This window comes from Haliotis cracherodii, unplaced genomic scaffold (assembly GCF_022045235.1).
Source record: "Haliotis cracherodii isolate W230 unplaced genomic scaffold, xgHalCrac1.p SCAF_5, whole genome shotgun sequence".
In the NCBI taxonomy this organism is placed as follows: Eukaryota; Metazoa; Mollusca; class Gastropoda; order Lepetellida; family Haliotidae; genus Haliotis; species Haliotis cracherodii.
Window position 1 is genome coordinate 41,629,778 of NW_027266308.1, and position 17,226 is coordinate 41,647,003.

The 17,226-nt window shown below is 37.8% G+C and overlaps 2 protein-coding genes across 13 annotated transcripts in view; one reads left to right on the forward strand and one right to left on the reverse strand.

The window, feature by feature from the left end:
• Positions 1-135: 135 nt before the first annotated feature.
• LOC139443922 (uncharacterized) lies at positions 136-5,872 on the forward strand. Its single transcript, XM_071224812.1, has 4 exons — positions 136-221; positions 1,999-2,341; positions 2,757-2,838; positions 3,397-5,872. Exons 2-4 carry the CDS (start codon positions 2,021-2,023, stop codon positions 3,627-3,629), a joined length of 636 nt encoding a protein of 211 aa, XP_071080913.1. The 5' UTR covers positions 136-221; positions 1,999-2,020; the 3' UTR covers positions 3,630-5,872.
• Positions 5,873-11,305: 5,433 nt separating this feature from the next.
• The window catches only part of LOC139442908 (serine/threonine-protein phosphatase 2A 56 kDa regulatory subunit delta isoform-like), a 47,307-nt gene continuing 41,386 nt past the window's right edge, over positions 11,306-17,226 (reverse strand). For 6 of the 12 annotated variants that reach the window (XM_071223822.1, XM_071223823.1, XM_071223828.1 and 3 more), the window contains one exon: positions 11,306-15,682. In XM_071223822.1, the coding sequence (XP_071079923.1) occupies positions 15,545-15,682 (138 nt within the window). In that variant the 3' untranslated portion in view covers positions 11,306-15,544. The remainder of the gene's footprint in view (positions 15,683-17,226) is intronic. The other 6 variants (XM_071223830.1, XM_071223824.1, XM_071223831.1 and 3 more) reach the window with 4 other exon arrangements.

The window sequence follows — 17,226 nt, forward strand, 5'->3', positions numbered from 1 at the left end:
GAGCATCAATTTATTAGAAGTGTAATATAACTCTTCTCCATTTTATTACGACTCATGTCATTGAAATTGTAATGTGAATAAAATCGAAAGATTGCGATTACCACGGGCTTAAATTTACATAAAGCCAATATTAAAGTCGCAGAACTGTCAAGAAGAGAAGGATATTTCCTTATTTCTATTTACAAAGACGTTTTGATATACATCGGCAATATACAGATACAGTAAGTTTACTGATATATCCATTATTAATTTCCCCTAAACATTATTAAAATGTTGAAAGAATTTTAGCAGAAATGGATTTTGTGCAAAACTGTTTATGTTTAGTAGATCTAGCCAACTTGTTTTGAAATCTAAATTGAAAAACTTTACAGGATTTGTGTGTTGGTTGTTGATCAGCCAATACAATGTGTTTTTAAATGTATTTATATTTATATAAATATTTATATTTGAAACCTCTGATCAACCTTCCTGGCACACATCATGCTTGCCATAAAAGGCGACTATGATTGTCGGAGGAGGCGAGTTTACGGGATCAGGTGGTCAGGCTCGTTGACTTGGTTGATGCATGTCATCGTATCCCAATTACGTGGATCGATGCTCATAATATCAATCACTAGATTTTCTTGTCCAGACTTGATTATTTACAGACTGGAATATCATATAGCTGGAATACTGCTGAGTGCAACGTTAAACAACAAACAAACCAAACAAAATCCTGGCACACATAATGTTTGTCTCCGACATAGATGATACAAGATATGGAGGGTCACAGATGTCCCAGTTATCTAGCATGTGTTTTAGCACCAAGAGCTGAGGCAAAGGAGCAGTTAGCATATAGCAGTGGTGGAAGTGTGTAGCTTCCAAAGTAACAGAGTTATGGAGAGTGTGGTGGGAGTCCATGAAGCCAGCGTTAGAAATTGGCACTGGTCCTATAGTCCTTGCCAAACTGCCCACTGGTAAAGGTATCATAAGGACTAGAAGAAATTTGCCCTTTTTAAGGGTTTTGCTTTATGTTATCATTATAAGGACTAGTGGCCAAAAACTGTTAGTTTCTAACCCTGATAAAGCAATTACGTATGCCGTACATGTACCTGACTGTCTTAGGTGCCTTGTTTCTGAGGCATGTGAGAAACATATTATCGTCAGTTTGAAATGCCCTGATTCAATTTCCATGTTTGTCAACATCATAGAGCTGAGTATCGCCTGGTATCTTGCATTACGATTTGTATCACGATACGGACTGATGATACAACTAGTATCTCGATAAACCACATCAATTAGTTAGAAATGATTAAATCACTGAAATACAGCTCTGAAACCTCTTTCTTCATACATTTATTTATTGTTATCTCAAAACCTTTATCAAAGAAAACCCCAAGGAAAAAAACAGTTTGAAATGAAGGGATGATTATTAAATGTAACAGTCGGTGGGTCCTCAGTGCTCAGCCACCACGTCCTCGTGTTCAGCCATGCTTACAGGTGGCGCTGTGTTACTTCTGCTATTACAGAAAGTAACTCTGTTAGTTCCTGTTCTATTTATATTATTGCGGGATCGGGTGGTCAGACTCGCTGACTTGGTTGATGCATGTAATCGATCCCAATTGTGTGGATCAATGCTCATGATATTAATCACTGGATTGTCTGGTCCAGACTCGATTATTTACAGACCGCCGTCATATAGCTGGAATATTGCTGAGTGTGGTGTTAAACAACAAACCAACCAACCAACTATTTATATTAGTGTATCATGATCTAACAAACTGACGATTCAAGTATTGTGTGTGCCAAATTATCATTGTTGTTTGTTTGTTTGTTGTTTAACGCTGCACTCAACCAAGTCAGCGAACCTGACCACCGATACAGTTAGTCAATGATACAGTAGGTATCTGTGAATCGTTACAGCCCTACAACACCATGCCCGTACTCATGATGTTAGTGAAATACTGTTGAAAGCGACATTAAGCCTCACTCACTCCAATCAATGTTATCATCCTGTAGGCCAAGGTGATCTCTGTGTAAGATGTCTCCGGTGCCAGACGAAGACCCAGATAAGCAAGGTATTGAGGACATTGAAGACATGGAGACCCCAAACATGGTGATGCCAGCCGTCATGGAGGACAGTGAGGACGAGGAGGAGGACACTGTCCCCCAGGGCTACCAGCCTCTGTCTCAGGGACCAGAGGACATGAATGGAAACAATTTTGATGAAGATTCTGACGATGACTCTGGCATGTCAGAAGGAGAGGAAACTGGTGGTCAGAATGTCGCTATGGGTACTGGAATAGTACCAAGTGGACTTTATCCCAACTATCCTGAAGGAGAACTTCCCTCATATTTACAGGTAATTTCTGTTTAGATGATGAGGATTAGTTTTGTCTATGGAATGAATCTGGATGGATGGATGGATTTAGTGTGGCCATTATTTCAAAAAAATAGATGATGAGCAGAATTAACAGAAAAGGTTTCAATTTTGACAACTCTTTCATGTTTCCTTTTTTACCTTATAATATAATTGTGATAAACTGTAGACACTTTGCACATGTTAAAGTCAAACACATGTTAAGAATTACCCGTTCAGATAATCAGTAAGTAGAAATACTAAGTGAGTGTTATAAATCAGTTATTTTTGTGGGAAGAATGAACTATTGATTAGGACATTGTAACATATGCCCAACATTAACTTAAGTAGACCTAAACACCTAAACTAGTCTTTGCTGGTGATGAAGTGCTCAACTGGTCAACTCTTGCTGTTTCAGGTACCTGATCTTCCACGAACAGACAAGAAAGATATGCTGTGGAACCAACCACGTCACGCCAGCGCTGATGGAATGGACTCAGGCAAGTGTTTGTCACTGCTTTACAGAGTTGTTTCCCTTAGACACGCCAGACTCATCTGTTCCTGGATTTCAATCTATACCTCGATTCCTCCTGCCAAAATTCAGATGATAATTGTGAAGTTTACACGATTACACACTATGAACCACGTATCTGAGCCTGACCATTCGATCCTTTTGGCCTCTTACAATACCCATACATTTATTGGGATCTTAAGAGGCACAGTCCGGGCCCCACATTTCACTGTCCCCAGCAACCTATGTTTGTCGTTACAGGCGCCAAATGGATCAGGTGGTCAGGCTCAGTGACTTGGTCACTACCCCGATTGCATGGAGCGTTGTTGACACTGTCATACATTGGTGCAGACGTGATTATTTACAGGCGGATGCCATATAGTTGGATGAATGATGAGTGCAGTGTTAACAACCAATAAAGAAAAACAAACTGTGCAACCCACTCGCTAAAGAAATAAACAATATTGGGATACAGCTTTTGTTTTACTATTTTACATGTAGTTGTGTCGGTATGAGTATGTCGGTCACTGTACTGTTATCCTTGCAGGTCAAGCAGCTGCTGTTAAGAATGCCATGAAGGGGTTTGAACTTCCTGGATGTAGCATACCTGACTGGGCCAAAAATGTATCAGAGGACAAATGGAAAGAGCAGCTTATGTCTCGCCTGTCTACACACGGCCCCCGAGATAATATCTTCTCAGCCTCCCTTGTGTCTAGCAGTGAGATGTCGTCACAGAGCTCCGAAAGCAGCCTCAGTGAAGCAGAGAAGGAAATTGGCTGAGAGTATTCCATACTCTTGTGAAATAAACTATTGCATGAAGGAATAATGTGCGTGAATCTGAAAGAAATTGTTTATGGCAAACTGACTTTCTCTGAATCCAGCCATGATGTATGCCGTAACTGTACTGCAAAACGTCAGCCACTTTCACCGACTCATTCACTCACTATCTAACCACTGTCTCCAACGAAGATGATGCTTGTTAAAATTAGAATAAAAATACTTTCAATTACAATGACCGAAAAAATGTACCAATACAGTTGAAAAAAACAATTTGTTCGGCGTCTCATGTCAGAGAAAAAAAATTGCATGTCTTAAACATTTTTTTTGTTTTTTTAACAAAAATCCCAGCCCCCGAGAATAAGATGTAGCACTCCTTACGCAGTTGAGTGTTGTTATCAGATCCAGTGTCTATAAGTCCATGCACTAATGACTTGACTTTTGAAGTTGTTAATGTCATTAGTAAGCTCCAGTAGCATAGTGCAGTACAATTGCTGGGTTTTGTTGCTACGGCTCCAAACCACAAAGCTGCTTTTTACCCCTGGTAAGGACTGAACATTTAGTACTGCAGGCTGAAGAATGTGTAGTCCATAAATGCCTTTGTTTTCTTTCTTTTCTGTCTTAACTGCTGAATTAAGACCAAAACTAAATTTAGAAACTCTGCTTGAAGATCAAATTAACTGTGAACCATGTGTATTGCTGCTTTTACAGGAAGTAACATTTCTAGGTGATATTTAAAGTATATCTATGCCAGACTTCTTTATTTTTTGGTTTAAAGCTTTGTGTGAAAAAATCCTGGTTGGTAGCTTTGTTAGGTGGAATTTGCAAAAATCTTCTTCTTTTTCAAAATATTTACAGTGCTGATGAAGCCAATCTTGTCTGTCTTGCAATTTAATATATTGTGAAAGTAATATATATTTTGTGGTGAAAATCCAAGTGTAATGTGGTCTGCTCTCTCATTGCTTTAATGGCAGTCATTGGTAGGGTTCTCCCAAAGTCCATGTACGAAAGGGGTTCATTTCACCTCAGGAGATATATACAGCCCCATGTCATCAGCTGACTACAAATAGACAGCCAACTACACTGCTAAGTGTCTGTATGTATTCATGGGTGATGGAGATGTGGTTACAAACCCATGAAGTATTGACTATGATACATATAGTTGTTATTCTTATGATGAGAGATGTTATACAAGGAGGGACAGTAGGTATTTCAACCACACTGCTGTAGACCAGGGCCAGTCAGGGACAAAACCGATCCCAAGCACCCCATACTCATCAGTATAGCAAGACTGAATAGGTGAGGTCACCATCCATAGAAAGTCGCATTGGGTGAACTTCCTTATCAGCGTCAAGGTTTCTAAAGTTTCGATACAAGTGAGAGAAACGTTTGTGAAAGTATAAAACAAATATATTTGGGGAGTTCCGATTGCAAGATAAGTGAATCTACACTCTTATAATGTGGATATTTTATACTTCCGTGTTTCCATGGCATTTACATCGAAAAGGTCCTACTATTGAGGCTATGTTTGTATGTTATGGCAGTTTCCCTTTGCTAAGATTGATATTTTCAAATCAAGGTAGTAAACATGGTAAAAAATTAAGTTGAAGCATTTTAGAAAGCAGACATTGCATTGGCTAAAGCAGCAGCGCATCCTTCATTAAGTCAAGGTCAATGTTTGCTCAGGGTTTACTTGAAACAACCAACCGGCTTAGATCTTCCTGCATAGAGGTATCATATTGGAGAACAAAGATTCAATAAGATTGGCTGTCTGGTGTAAGAGACCACTCAGTCACTGTTGTGTACCAGATTTTGATACAATTTAAAGTAGATATCTAACCCTGCTAATCATTTCACCGTTGTTTTACAAATATGATTTACACTCATGTCAGAAACGGGAATGATGTTTTCAGGAATATTTGTCCTGTGAAGTCATTGCAGCAGGTCTCATGTTTAAGCTTCCATTTCCAGATTTATTTATTATTTCCACCTTTGCAATAATGGAACTTTGTCAGGGGGATTTAGTTGAAAATAATAATTAATTGCAGAATACATTACCATGCCTTTGAAACTTGCGTTGAGATCAAAATTCTATTTCACCATGAAGGAACTAAGACTTTAAGGTGATAGACAGAGGAACTTTTTTTTTTGTTAAGACCAGATTTATGAGGACAAAGTTGTACTTATTTTTTTTGAGGACCATATATGTCTGATTTGTGTACATGCATCTGTGTATTTTCATAAAGGAGGCATTCATTGTGTGTATGAAATAAACACAATTGAAAATGTTGATCTGCTTTATGTCATTAATGACTAAATTATAGTTCCTACTGTGTTGTATGCATATTGTATTAAGTGAGTGAATGTGAATTTTGTTGTGATTCAGCAATTATTCAGCTACTTTATACAAACACTGTACATCTTCCTTCCAGACTGTAAGCAAGAGTCCAGCTTCCCTCCACACATTGACTAAAAGTCAATCTTCCAGACATCTTTCTTCAATACATTGACCAAGAGTCCACCTCTCCTCCATACATTAAGCAAGAGTCCACCTTCCCTCCAAACACTGACCAAGAGACCATCTTCCTCTACACATTGACTAAAAGTCAATCTTCCAGACGTCTTTCCTCAATACATTGACCAAGAGTCCACCTTGCCGCCAGAGATTGTCTAAGAGTCCATTTACATTCAGACATTGACTAAGAGTACATCTGTCCTCCAAACATTGACCAAGAGTCCCTGTGTCCTCCAAACATTGACCAAGAGTCCCTGTGTCCTCCAAATATTGACCAAGCCTCAGTCTTTCCCGCAAACAGCGACCAAGAATCCCTGTGTCCTTCAAATATTTGCCAAGCGTCCATCTTTCCCCCAAACATTGGCCAAGATTCAATCCATCTTCCAAACATTGACCAAGCGTCCATCTTTCCCACAAACAGTGACCAAGAGTCCATCTTTCCTACAATCTTTGACAAGGGTCTCATTTTCCCTCCAGGGGTTGTACAAGAGTCCACCTCCCCCCAGACAATTACCAAGAGTCCATGTCCCATCTAGACATTGACCAAGCGTGCATCTCCCATCCAGAAATTGAGACACCGAATTTTCCTAGATACTGACCAGAAGACTCCCTGTCGTCGAACCATAACATTGTGTTCTATAACTGAACTGAATATCTTTCCCACTTCAATCGAACATAAAATGTATGCAGTATGACATGCAATGGGAGTCCGTGGCAAATTAGTCCATAGCAACCTGCGCTAGCTTAAGGAGATTTGGTTGATTGTCTGTCACAGTACAACGACAACGTGGGACCTTGTTTATAATATCAACCATTTGTTTGTTTCGAATACTGATGAATACGGCGTTAAAGCACACTCAATCGTACCAATGTTACTGTGATCGTCCATCCAAAGTCCAGGGCAAGTGAATCATTTTGTCGTCTTTTAAACACCGAAGAAACACCCATAACATGGTAAGTATCCACTGCTTCTGTATATCTCTGAAACAGTTGCAGTGTTTGAAGTTTGAAATAGAAACAATACCAGGCTGCCATCAGGACTCAAAGACTTTAGGAACTTCAGGCCCTGACCAAACTCTTCAGGCACTCATTGAAAGATGCATCAGAAGATGGTATGTCCCCCTGGTCTGGTGCAATTCGGAAATGTAGCTGGGATACTGATACCCTACTTTTGGTTCATTGCCACTGGATAGGTTCAGTTCAGTGACGAAACAAATAATGCTGTCCCAAATCATCACAAGGCACCAGTTCACCGCTAGACGATCAGTATAGCAAGTTTGATCCAGAGATATTCAACGGTTTGGGAGTTCTGCTTAGGAAACGAGCATAACTGTCTATGTAAGAGGAAACTGGACTTTTATAGTCAGTTAACCTCTCTTGCCTTGGGAAGCGATGTCCAGGATGGGGAAATAAAAAAACATCCAGATGAACCAAATTTAACATAAATTACCACAGGGCCACGGATAGCCATACCATACTGACTGTACTGATAACATTCAAAATTTTAATGTAATCAGTACAATCAGTATAGTATGACTATCCGTGGCCCAGTGTAAATTACATTGTAAAATGTTCATGTATTGTTTTACGGTAAACTACCGACAGCTGTGCTGCTAAACTTTTACCGTGAAAAATAACTTTATTAACTTTTTTTACCGTATATTATTACAGTAAATTACCATAAAAGCTTTTCGCTAAATAATTTGCAGCTATGTTAAATACGTTTTGCACCTTTCCGCATCTCCTCCCTACTTTTGGTGAATACCCAAAAGGATAACTCGACACTCGCCAACGCACATTCATGAAACACACTACAACAGAAGAATCAAGAGAAGTTTTAAGAAATTATATTTAAATGAACAATATTGTGTCCATGGATAGGACGGACTATTGAAGTATTTTTTTGAAGGGTATCTTCCCGCGGCAAGAGAGTTAACTGACTTTAAAAGTCCAGTTCACATCCTTGCCGAACTTGGCTGGAATTCCTGGGCTCGATCGTAGCGCCACCAGTGGCTATTACGAGTTGTGTCCTTTCTATGCCTCTCCTATTGACCAATCAGATTCAACCTCTCGTATCACTTGCATTTGCTTCAAACAAAACGGTGGCGCCCAGTCAAGACGATCTGATCGATAATCATGATCTATATTGTGATTAAACGAGTCTTACATTGCGAAGTGCATCAGATAATCTGAGCACCTTGATTAAAATCATGAAAAGATTTAGAAAATATCTGTTGACAACGAGTTAGCGGTGCACATGCTTTGCAAATCCTGCAGTCGACCGAAATCTGCTTGAGACTTTACGAACCGGATTTCAATTTCAGTGCGCGATTTTGATTGGACTATGCATAGACTCGTTAGTCCAGCCACAATGTAACTCCATAATACCAGCATAGTTCGGCAAGGGTGGAAACTGGACTTTTATATAGTCAGTTAACTCACTTGCCTCGGGAAGATGTGTGAAGGGCGGCATTGAAATGTTTTCTGTTGTAATTAATTAGTAGGTGAGATGTTTGAGATAGTTCGCAGCCGCCTCAAATGCATGAACAAATACATAACCTTCATATAGTACCTATTGAAAATAGAGTAATTTGTACAAAGCTCGACAGCTTTATCTGTATTTATGACTCATGTTGCATGATTACAACATTTTAAAGGAGGTGTGAATTTTGCAGTAGTCATGTTATTTTTATTGAAAAAATATTTTCAAATGCTTCATACAGTAACAGTTCATTACAATTCACCACAATATATAAAACTTTTAAATATATAAATGTTAAGTTATCCCGCACATGTAGCGGAAGTATTCTGAAATATTGTGGCCCCAAATAACCTGTGAACTACCAGGAAGGCAGTCTGTCATACAGCCCATGCAAGCCTATAATATTTGGCAAGTCTAGATTACTGCAGTATCTGAAAATGAAGAAAGTCTCTGGGATCTGCATTATTATTTTTTCTGTAAAATAATTCATTTCAGAGACTAGATGTTAGTCTACCAAGAAGGCTGCGTATGCAGCCAACCCATGGAGTTAGTTGCTGCCTGTCCCGGAGCGTCAGGTCGAAGTCCGTCTGAGGGGAGCCCGATGTAGTGTTTGTTTGTGGTTTGTGTTTTGTTCAACGCCACACTCAGCAATATGACGGCGACCTGTAAATATTCGAGTTGAACCAGTGACTGATATGTGAACAACGATACACGTCGTCGGTGTTCGATGACATGCAATCAGCAGTTTGACTACTTGCCTCTTACAACTCTACATGATTATTTTCACATGTTTTGTTTGTTGTTCAACGCCGTTAGATGTAAATGAGCTCAATATGCTTGTTGCGCAGGGTCCTGGCAGCCATTGCCAAGTGTTTTTTACATTACACTTCACGTAGACATATCGCTCTAGTGAGATTAAGCCATTACCAAACATCATGCAGTTAACAATTCCCTCTCAATGTTTGTTTGTTATTTAACGCCGCCATATCATCGCTATAATACGGCGGTCCCTTTAAATGTGTCTCCTGCATGTCGTGCTACTCGTTGATTGACAAGTGTCCAGTTTCCTCTTTGACTAAGATCGGTCTTGAATTTGACCGATGGGGTTTTGAATATTTTGTAAATCACGCTATTGTCGCCATTCTTAACCCAATTTAAAAGATTACTAAACAACAGGTCATGCAAATTATAGAGGAATCATATTTCGGGTAGCCTAGTGGTTAAAGCGTTCGCTCGCAACGCCGAAGACCCGGGTTCGATTCCTGACATGAGTACAATGTGTGAAGCCCATTTCTGGTGTCCCCAGCCGTGATATTGCAAAGAGCGGCATAAAACCATACTCACTCCCACATAAGTCGGAGAAATCATGAGATTCTGGTGCTTCTACTTCCGGTATAAACAGTTTCGCATTCCTCCATTAAATTTAGCCAGGACGTAAAAAGAGTTATGTGGATTGTATGTGGTCAAATAGCCAATTCCCTTCTACTGATAAAGCAACTTGAACTAGAAACAAAGGAGACCAGTGAAACACCCTCATCTCTTTCATATTTAGATCAACGCATAAAGAGTCGGTGGAAAAAAATACTATCAAGACTGGCGTCAAATTCCACTTCTTGCTGACCAATATTCCAGGAGCTCCAGCCTTTCAAAGCTGTTGCGGTACAATCAAGCACCCTCTTTCTACGAAGATTTAAAAAGGTGTCAAGACTGGCTGAAAGTTGTTTGATGAGGGTTAGAGCATTCAGCACGTTCAAGGCTTTAGTAAAGCTATGTTGTAGGGTAGACATTTCTAACTCAGTATTTAGACTCGTACCATACGTTCCAGTGTTTATTCAGGTGAATTTTTGCCTTGCCTTAGCTTGTGTTTGTGACGGGTGCCCCCGCGGTTGTGCAGGATAAGCTCACCTTCTCACGAACACCTGTATCCTCACGATTTAATAATAATTCAGTACCACATATTCAAGACATAGTCGTTGTGGTACAAGAGTCTATGCCTCATTTTAATTTTCTTATGGGTATGGAACAAATGTTACATTATTATAATATAAACATTCACAGCTTTCCAACCTCTTTTCATCATTTTCATCCAATACCACCAATTGCTAAAATGAACTTTTCAGTTTATTATACAGTTTTACTGCATTTTAAACGATAATGTGGTATTTAGAACACTACCGTTACAGTTGCATCTTACTTTTGCAATACTATGGTGATATGAATACCTTTCATTTTCCAACATTGATTTCCTTCTTAATTCTTAATCTTTGCATGTCCTTTTATTAATTAGGTCTGATCATATCCATAATAATGGCATTAATAGTCAGGCGTGATATCAGTGACAACTATTGATATTTTAATTTTCCATCAATATTTTGCCATGGGATCAAGGACAAAATATCACATCCATATGTTATCAATGGTAGAGTGTGGTTTCAGTGTCAACTCTTTATAATTAAACTTATCATCATTTTGCCATTGGATTATAATTAGTTCCATCAACCATCACAAGCCTAGACACAAGATGATAATTTCCAACTAACAATACTGAAACAATATCAAGGCAAAGAGAGTGAGTTATATCGGCAGTTTTCTACAAAGATGTCACTGATGGTAGTGCACCATATAAATGATTCTGAGAACAAAGTAACAAAACCCAAGTCAACATTATAGAGTAATAATTTTATAAGATCAAATTACATCATCTTCAATATTACAAGAGGTCATTCATGTTAATGTGTTGCAATTTTATTCCACAAAAGACATCATACACTATACAGCAACTTTTCTTCCCTCCTTGCAAATGGCTTTCCAATAAGGTTGACCACACCTTTCTTTGAAACAATGTATAAGCATGTCATGCATACCCTATACCAGGTAGCAATGCATATAGCAAGAAGTTACTGAATAAAATGATCTTATGTGCAGCAGTTACATATTTAATGATCCTAACCAAATAGTCAAACAGAAGGCATACAATCCAAATATAAAACAAATTACACTAAACCTCCCCAAGCATAACTTGGAGGACTTGAGACCCAAGAAGTTAAGCTGTAAGGTCAGTCAAGAATTCCCTATTTACAGAATCATAGTAATCATACAATGTAACAACCAGGCAATGTATATATATGCTTATCACACCTTTCTGGTGGGAAGATTTAAGCTATAATTTAAGCTTTTATTTAAGCTTTTAATTGTGGTTTTATATGCATCAGCAGTTATCACTTGAAACATGATAACGAAATGAACTACCCATTTAAAGTATTTATCATTTATCTTAAAATTTGAAGGGACGGACAGAGATCCTTTAAGTAAAAAGTAACATGCATTCGAAATGAACTACCCATTTAAAGTATTTATCATTTATCTTAAAATTTGAAGGGACGGACAGAGATCCTTTAAGTAAAAAGTAACATGCATTAACAGTAGAGGCATGATTTGTTTAAGTTAGCATGTAAAATTTGTTAGCAAAAACTTGATCTGAGATGACCATTAAATGTATATTGTTCATAACAGGTATACTATCACCTTAATACTACATACTCGTTTGTCAAATATTTTCTCTTCCAGTTGACCACTGTGAAACAAGTACGGGAATGAAAGTTCCAGTTTCGGTTGAGCATGCTTTGAAGGAATGAAGATAAATACAGTTATACTAATCAGTTCAAAACAGAATAAATGAGTCTGATAACGTTCCATGTTTATTTTGCACAAGTTCTATCCAAAAGCGCTTTTACGTACCACTATTGGTGGTATTCAAAGTAGACCCCACAACTGTATGATTCCACGCCAGGTTGCCGTTGTACAAAGTGATCTTAGTGCTAAGGAGATCGTAACTCCCATACCTTAACACAGACAGTGGAAAGGCTGTTTTGTACAACGGCACCCTGGTCCATTTGTTTAGCATTGTTTCCTTTGCGAATCACATAACCCCAGAGTTGCATTATAGACGAGATTCAAACACTAGTATTTGGTAACATAAGTTCATGTAATGACTGCTCGAGGTTTTATCTACAATAGCTGCATAAGAACCAGGGTTTCACCAACAACCTTGAACAAGCTATAACTGTATAAACAGCATTGTAGAGACTATTTTGAAGGTGTTAAATTATTTTGACCGACCAAACAGGCCACAGTTTGAATTCACAGTCCCTCTATACGAGTCATTAGTGCATTACATATAAAAATTATGAATATGATTATGTGCACAAGATTTACATTCAATTTCTTGATCTCATTGAAGAAGTGGATATTTAAGGAAACCAGTGTGATCCCCACTCCATACAGCTTTATGTCTATCTACAATGTTGAATAGCTATTCATCAGGTCATGTACACTACTCAACTTTTGCAAAGAAAATTAGCATCTGATGTGTTAATGACATGTATCAATGTACTTCAGTTATTAACATCAGGAAAAAAATCACTTCTGTTATGACTTTTCTATGCACTAGATTTGCACTTCTTCTGCAGTTGATTTTGCCAACCTCCCTTACAAAAGTAGAGTAGCATACATCAGTATAAAGATATTCCTTCATGTGTGTATCTTTAGTCGACTAATAATTTTGCTATTACACTGAAAAATTAATGTTGAAAACAACAGAAACCCTTTAATAAAAATATGCATTTATTACATTAAAAGTCCCACATTTGAACATTGTTATAGTTTCAACAAAGTGATTATCAAGATTTCATATTATACTCATATGCAAATAAAAGGACACCTTCATTATAAAATCGGTATTACTCCTTACCTCTAAAAGCTTTCTTGCTGAATAAAATGACATCTCCTTGCTGAGAAGCAGTGAGGAGATAGCAACATGGTTCATGGCATGAATCCTATACACACAAGAGACTTCATGGTTCTACATTCCCTTGCTGGAGCACACTACAAACTGATGCTCCAATGCCGAGCACTAACATTACATCAAGAAGATAATCACAGATGTTCGGTTGCCTTGTGAAATGTTAGAAAAGGATTGTTTCAAACAAAATAAAAAATATCCTCAAAACGGCTGACAGAATTTCATGACCACTTTGATATCACTACAGACAATGACATATAATTATCACTCATGCGGCTTAATGCAGTAAGCCAGAAACAATAACAATGAGCATTGCTCATAATTTCTCTCACACCCATACGCTAACTCGCATACCAGTCTCATTCGAACAAGCTAAAATATTACTTTTTCTCAACCGGGCATTTAACAAGTCACAGACATTGTTGAACTTTCTTCTGGTTAACGAGTGCAGTTTCTAGATGCTGCTATAGCAATACTAGACACAACCATTATAACACAGCCACCATGTTAGAGTCACACTTTTCTCCAAACATGATTAATATCCACTAAAAACAGAGTCTATAAAACCCTCTTTTCGAATATAGCTGTCAGAAACAAGGATAATATTTGTTGCTGATATCCCGTTTAGCATGTGCAACCAGACACACAAACAATAAGGAAGTGAAAAATGTTCAAAATTATCATAAAGTTCATTCTTATTTTTATGTTCTTCATCAATCAGCAAATATTCAGTAATAACCATCATGAGCAGCAGAAATGTGACGACTTGAAGAAATGGGCCTTACATGCACTCACTATCAGGAAGAAAATCTAACAAAGTAGGACGAGTGGAAAATAACATGCTTCTTGATAATGTCAGGACACCGTTTGCATATTAAGCACAGAACCTATATAATACAAAGTACATTAAATATTAGTATACAAAGATAAATCGTCAACACTTTACACGTCTCTATCCTATAATTTGGGTTCCTTTACAGTCGAGATAAAACGTATGCATCTGCAAGGAATACATCTATAATGCAATTATCTGCTACATGGTACATCATTCTGGAATATATCAGGTATACAGTCAGGGCTTTTCAGTTAACAAACAACTCAGAACTCTCAAAATAGAAACCCCAAGATTATACAATCAAGGGATCTAAAAAATAACAATTTCTGGACAAACAAAAGAAATGGGGTACAAAAATTATTCATGCACAGCTTTGTTTCTTTCTTAGGGAAAAAAGTCACTCTGTGAAAGAAGTATGGGAAGCTTAATCTATGAAGAACACACACATGTTGAGAGATAAACGCCACCAAGTGACTGGAATCATGAGCCTTAAATTAGGATTGAGCCAATAGGTAAGAAAAGAACTGATGTGGAGATTGAACATAATACACAGCCACACACTCGTACAGACATGCACACGCACAATCAAAGTTGAAGAGTGACAAGTGAGTGAGCCGATTACAGTGAAACAGTGTGAAATCAATGGACTAGTCACAAACACACGCATTCAATAGTTACATGATTTACCACCTGATTGTAAGTGGGTTGTCTTATGCGAATGAATGATAATACATCAAACACATGGTAGTAATTATATTCTGACTACCTACGTCTCTTACGGATATACTTGCACCAAACTCACGGTCCTCGCCTCTCAGAGAGTAAATAAATAATACATTAAGTGCCTCGTCACACATCTAATATTCCATTCATTGTCAGCCTCTCTTTCAAACCTCATAATGGAAGCCGAAATGGCCGACCTACAAGCTCGGAGGAGGAAGAAAGCAAGCAGTTTGAACTTTATTAGTTGCGGAACGGTGTGAGCTACCACACAGGCAGGTTGTTGGTGGATAGCACACACTCTATGCCTGTACACAAACAGTAAAACAGTATCATGAATCAGGACTATGTACAATAAAATGTCAGTGTTTTCTATCTACACTACTTCAGTCGCAGATGTTAAGTGCCGCTCAAACTGCATGCTTTCTTCTTCACTATATTTGGTCAGCGGGGTAGCAGGGTGGGGTGGGTAAAGCCACAAATCCCCTCCCTCCCGCCCCGGTTAGTCTAAGGCAACACCCATCCCTCGCTATCTTCTGCCTCTGGAGACGCTCGTCCATCGTCGTCAATTGCTTTCGGAGGTGTTAGTCAGATATTCATCTGACCTAGTGTGGCTCTCCAATGCTTTAATCATAGTCATGTCATGTGGTAACTCGGATTTACGTCGTAAAAGGGGCTTGTCTTTTGGTTTTTTCTTGGTAATCTGGAAAGTAAAAGAAGGATATAACTATTTGTCAGCCAACCAGCCAATACAAGTTCATCATGGCTTAAATTAATGCCTAAAATTACAAACCAATCAACTGAGTATGTCCTCAATTATCTTCTGAAGCTTGTAATAATGCTTCTAGACATTATTGCTATCAATGGTCTTATTTCATCTTTCAATATTTACTGTAGAAAAGCATAATATTAATAAACCTTTATGAAAGCACGAATCTAGATATGTACAATATCAATCTAATCTAATACAAAAATAACGAAACAACAAGTAGTCCTGGTTAAAGGTGCAAATCAGGTAGTATTGATATAACTCAAAATATGAACCCAATCAAATGCAAACCAGCCTTCCAACAGCCGAGAATACATTTTGGCTTTACTTGCAGATGGTATGTACTAAACCGAACTGAGGTGAAACAGGCTATCAGTAACAGTCATACAAGTGCCGAGGACCAAGGCCTGGTGCGGATAATCGAAAAATTATGCACAGAACAATGAAATCAAAAGCATTTATTGTTTCAGTGACATCAACATGTCATTTACCAGCATTCAGAGCACAATTACCACCAGTGCAGCCTTTCCTTGACACCAGTCAGAACAACTTCCTAAACAGTATCTTCTCTGAACTTTTGAAAGATATTTTCAAGTGTTTTGATGTCCAGGACAATTTTCCTCTTCAGCCATGGGTTTAATATTTTGATGCACACATTATATTATATAGATCTATTATGCTTTGAAAGCTGTTAGCAAGGATTTCAAAGTTTGATGTTAAATGTCAGAATGGCAATTTCACACAATCAAGTTAGACATGATTGTTCCTATGTGTATTTAAAAATAATAGGAACTTATTGAATCACGGACGAAAGAAATGAAATGCCCACAAATTTGAAACAAATGTAAATTTTAAATGTTTCTAAAGATTAGTTCTTATTGTGTTGTGTCAATATTTTAAAGTGAAAAGGCATGCAGAAAATCTCAATAAATCAATGTTTCTCAAGATAGCAAAACAAAAACGTAACAATCAAACAAATAAACATGATAAATCCAACCGGAAGTTTTGCCTTACAATATAACCATCAGTCTATGACAATAGCCACTAGTCCGAACACGCAGGTCAGTAAAATTTCTTTTTGTCTTCGCGAATAAAAGTTTGTATATTAACATACACAAAATCACTGAAAAGGGATATTGGGAGCTCAGTTCGGGCTAGTAGACTCAAAGGTTTCTGACATATATCAAATAATTAACATGATTCAGTCTAATTTGAATGAACTTGTCAAGAAAGTAATATTACCTTTTCCGCCTTACATGCAAGAAAAGAAAGAATAAAATATTTCAACAATTATTGATTTGTTCACATTTCACAAGAAATGTTAGTAAAACAGATTCAACCAACACTGATTTTTGTCACTTGATTAGAGAACTTGGTTTTCATGCTATAACTAAATATTGGTTTTGGGTCCAAGCACCATTTCGATGAAGAACATCCAAAAATAACCTTGAAAGAATATCAGCTAAAAATACACAAGA

Excerpts from the sequence above, each read along its gene's own strand:
- LOC139443922 (XM_071224812.1), top strand. The coding sequence starts at position 2,021 with ATGTCTCCGGTGCCAGACGAAGACCCAGATAAGCAAGGTATTGAGGAC. Across the intron at positions 2,342-2,756 it reads AACTTCCCTCATATTTACAG|GTACCTGATCTTCCACGAAC; the intron begins GTAATTTCTGTT and ends TTGCTGTTTCAG. Across the intron at positions 2,839-3,396 it reads CGCTGATGGAATGGACTCAG|GTCAAGCAGCTGCTGTTAAG; the intron begins GCAAGTGTTTGT and ends TTATCCTTGCAG.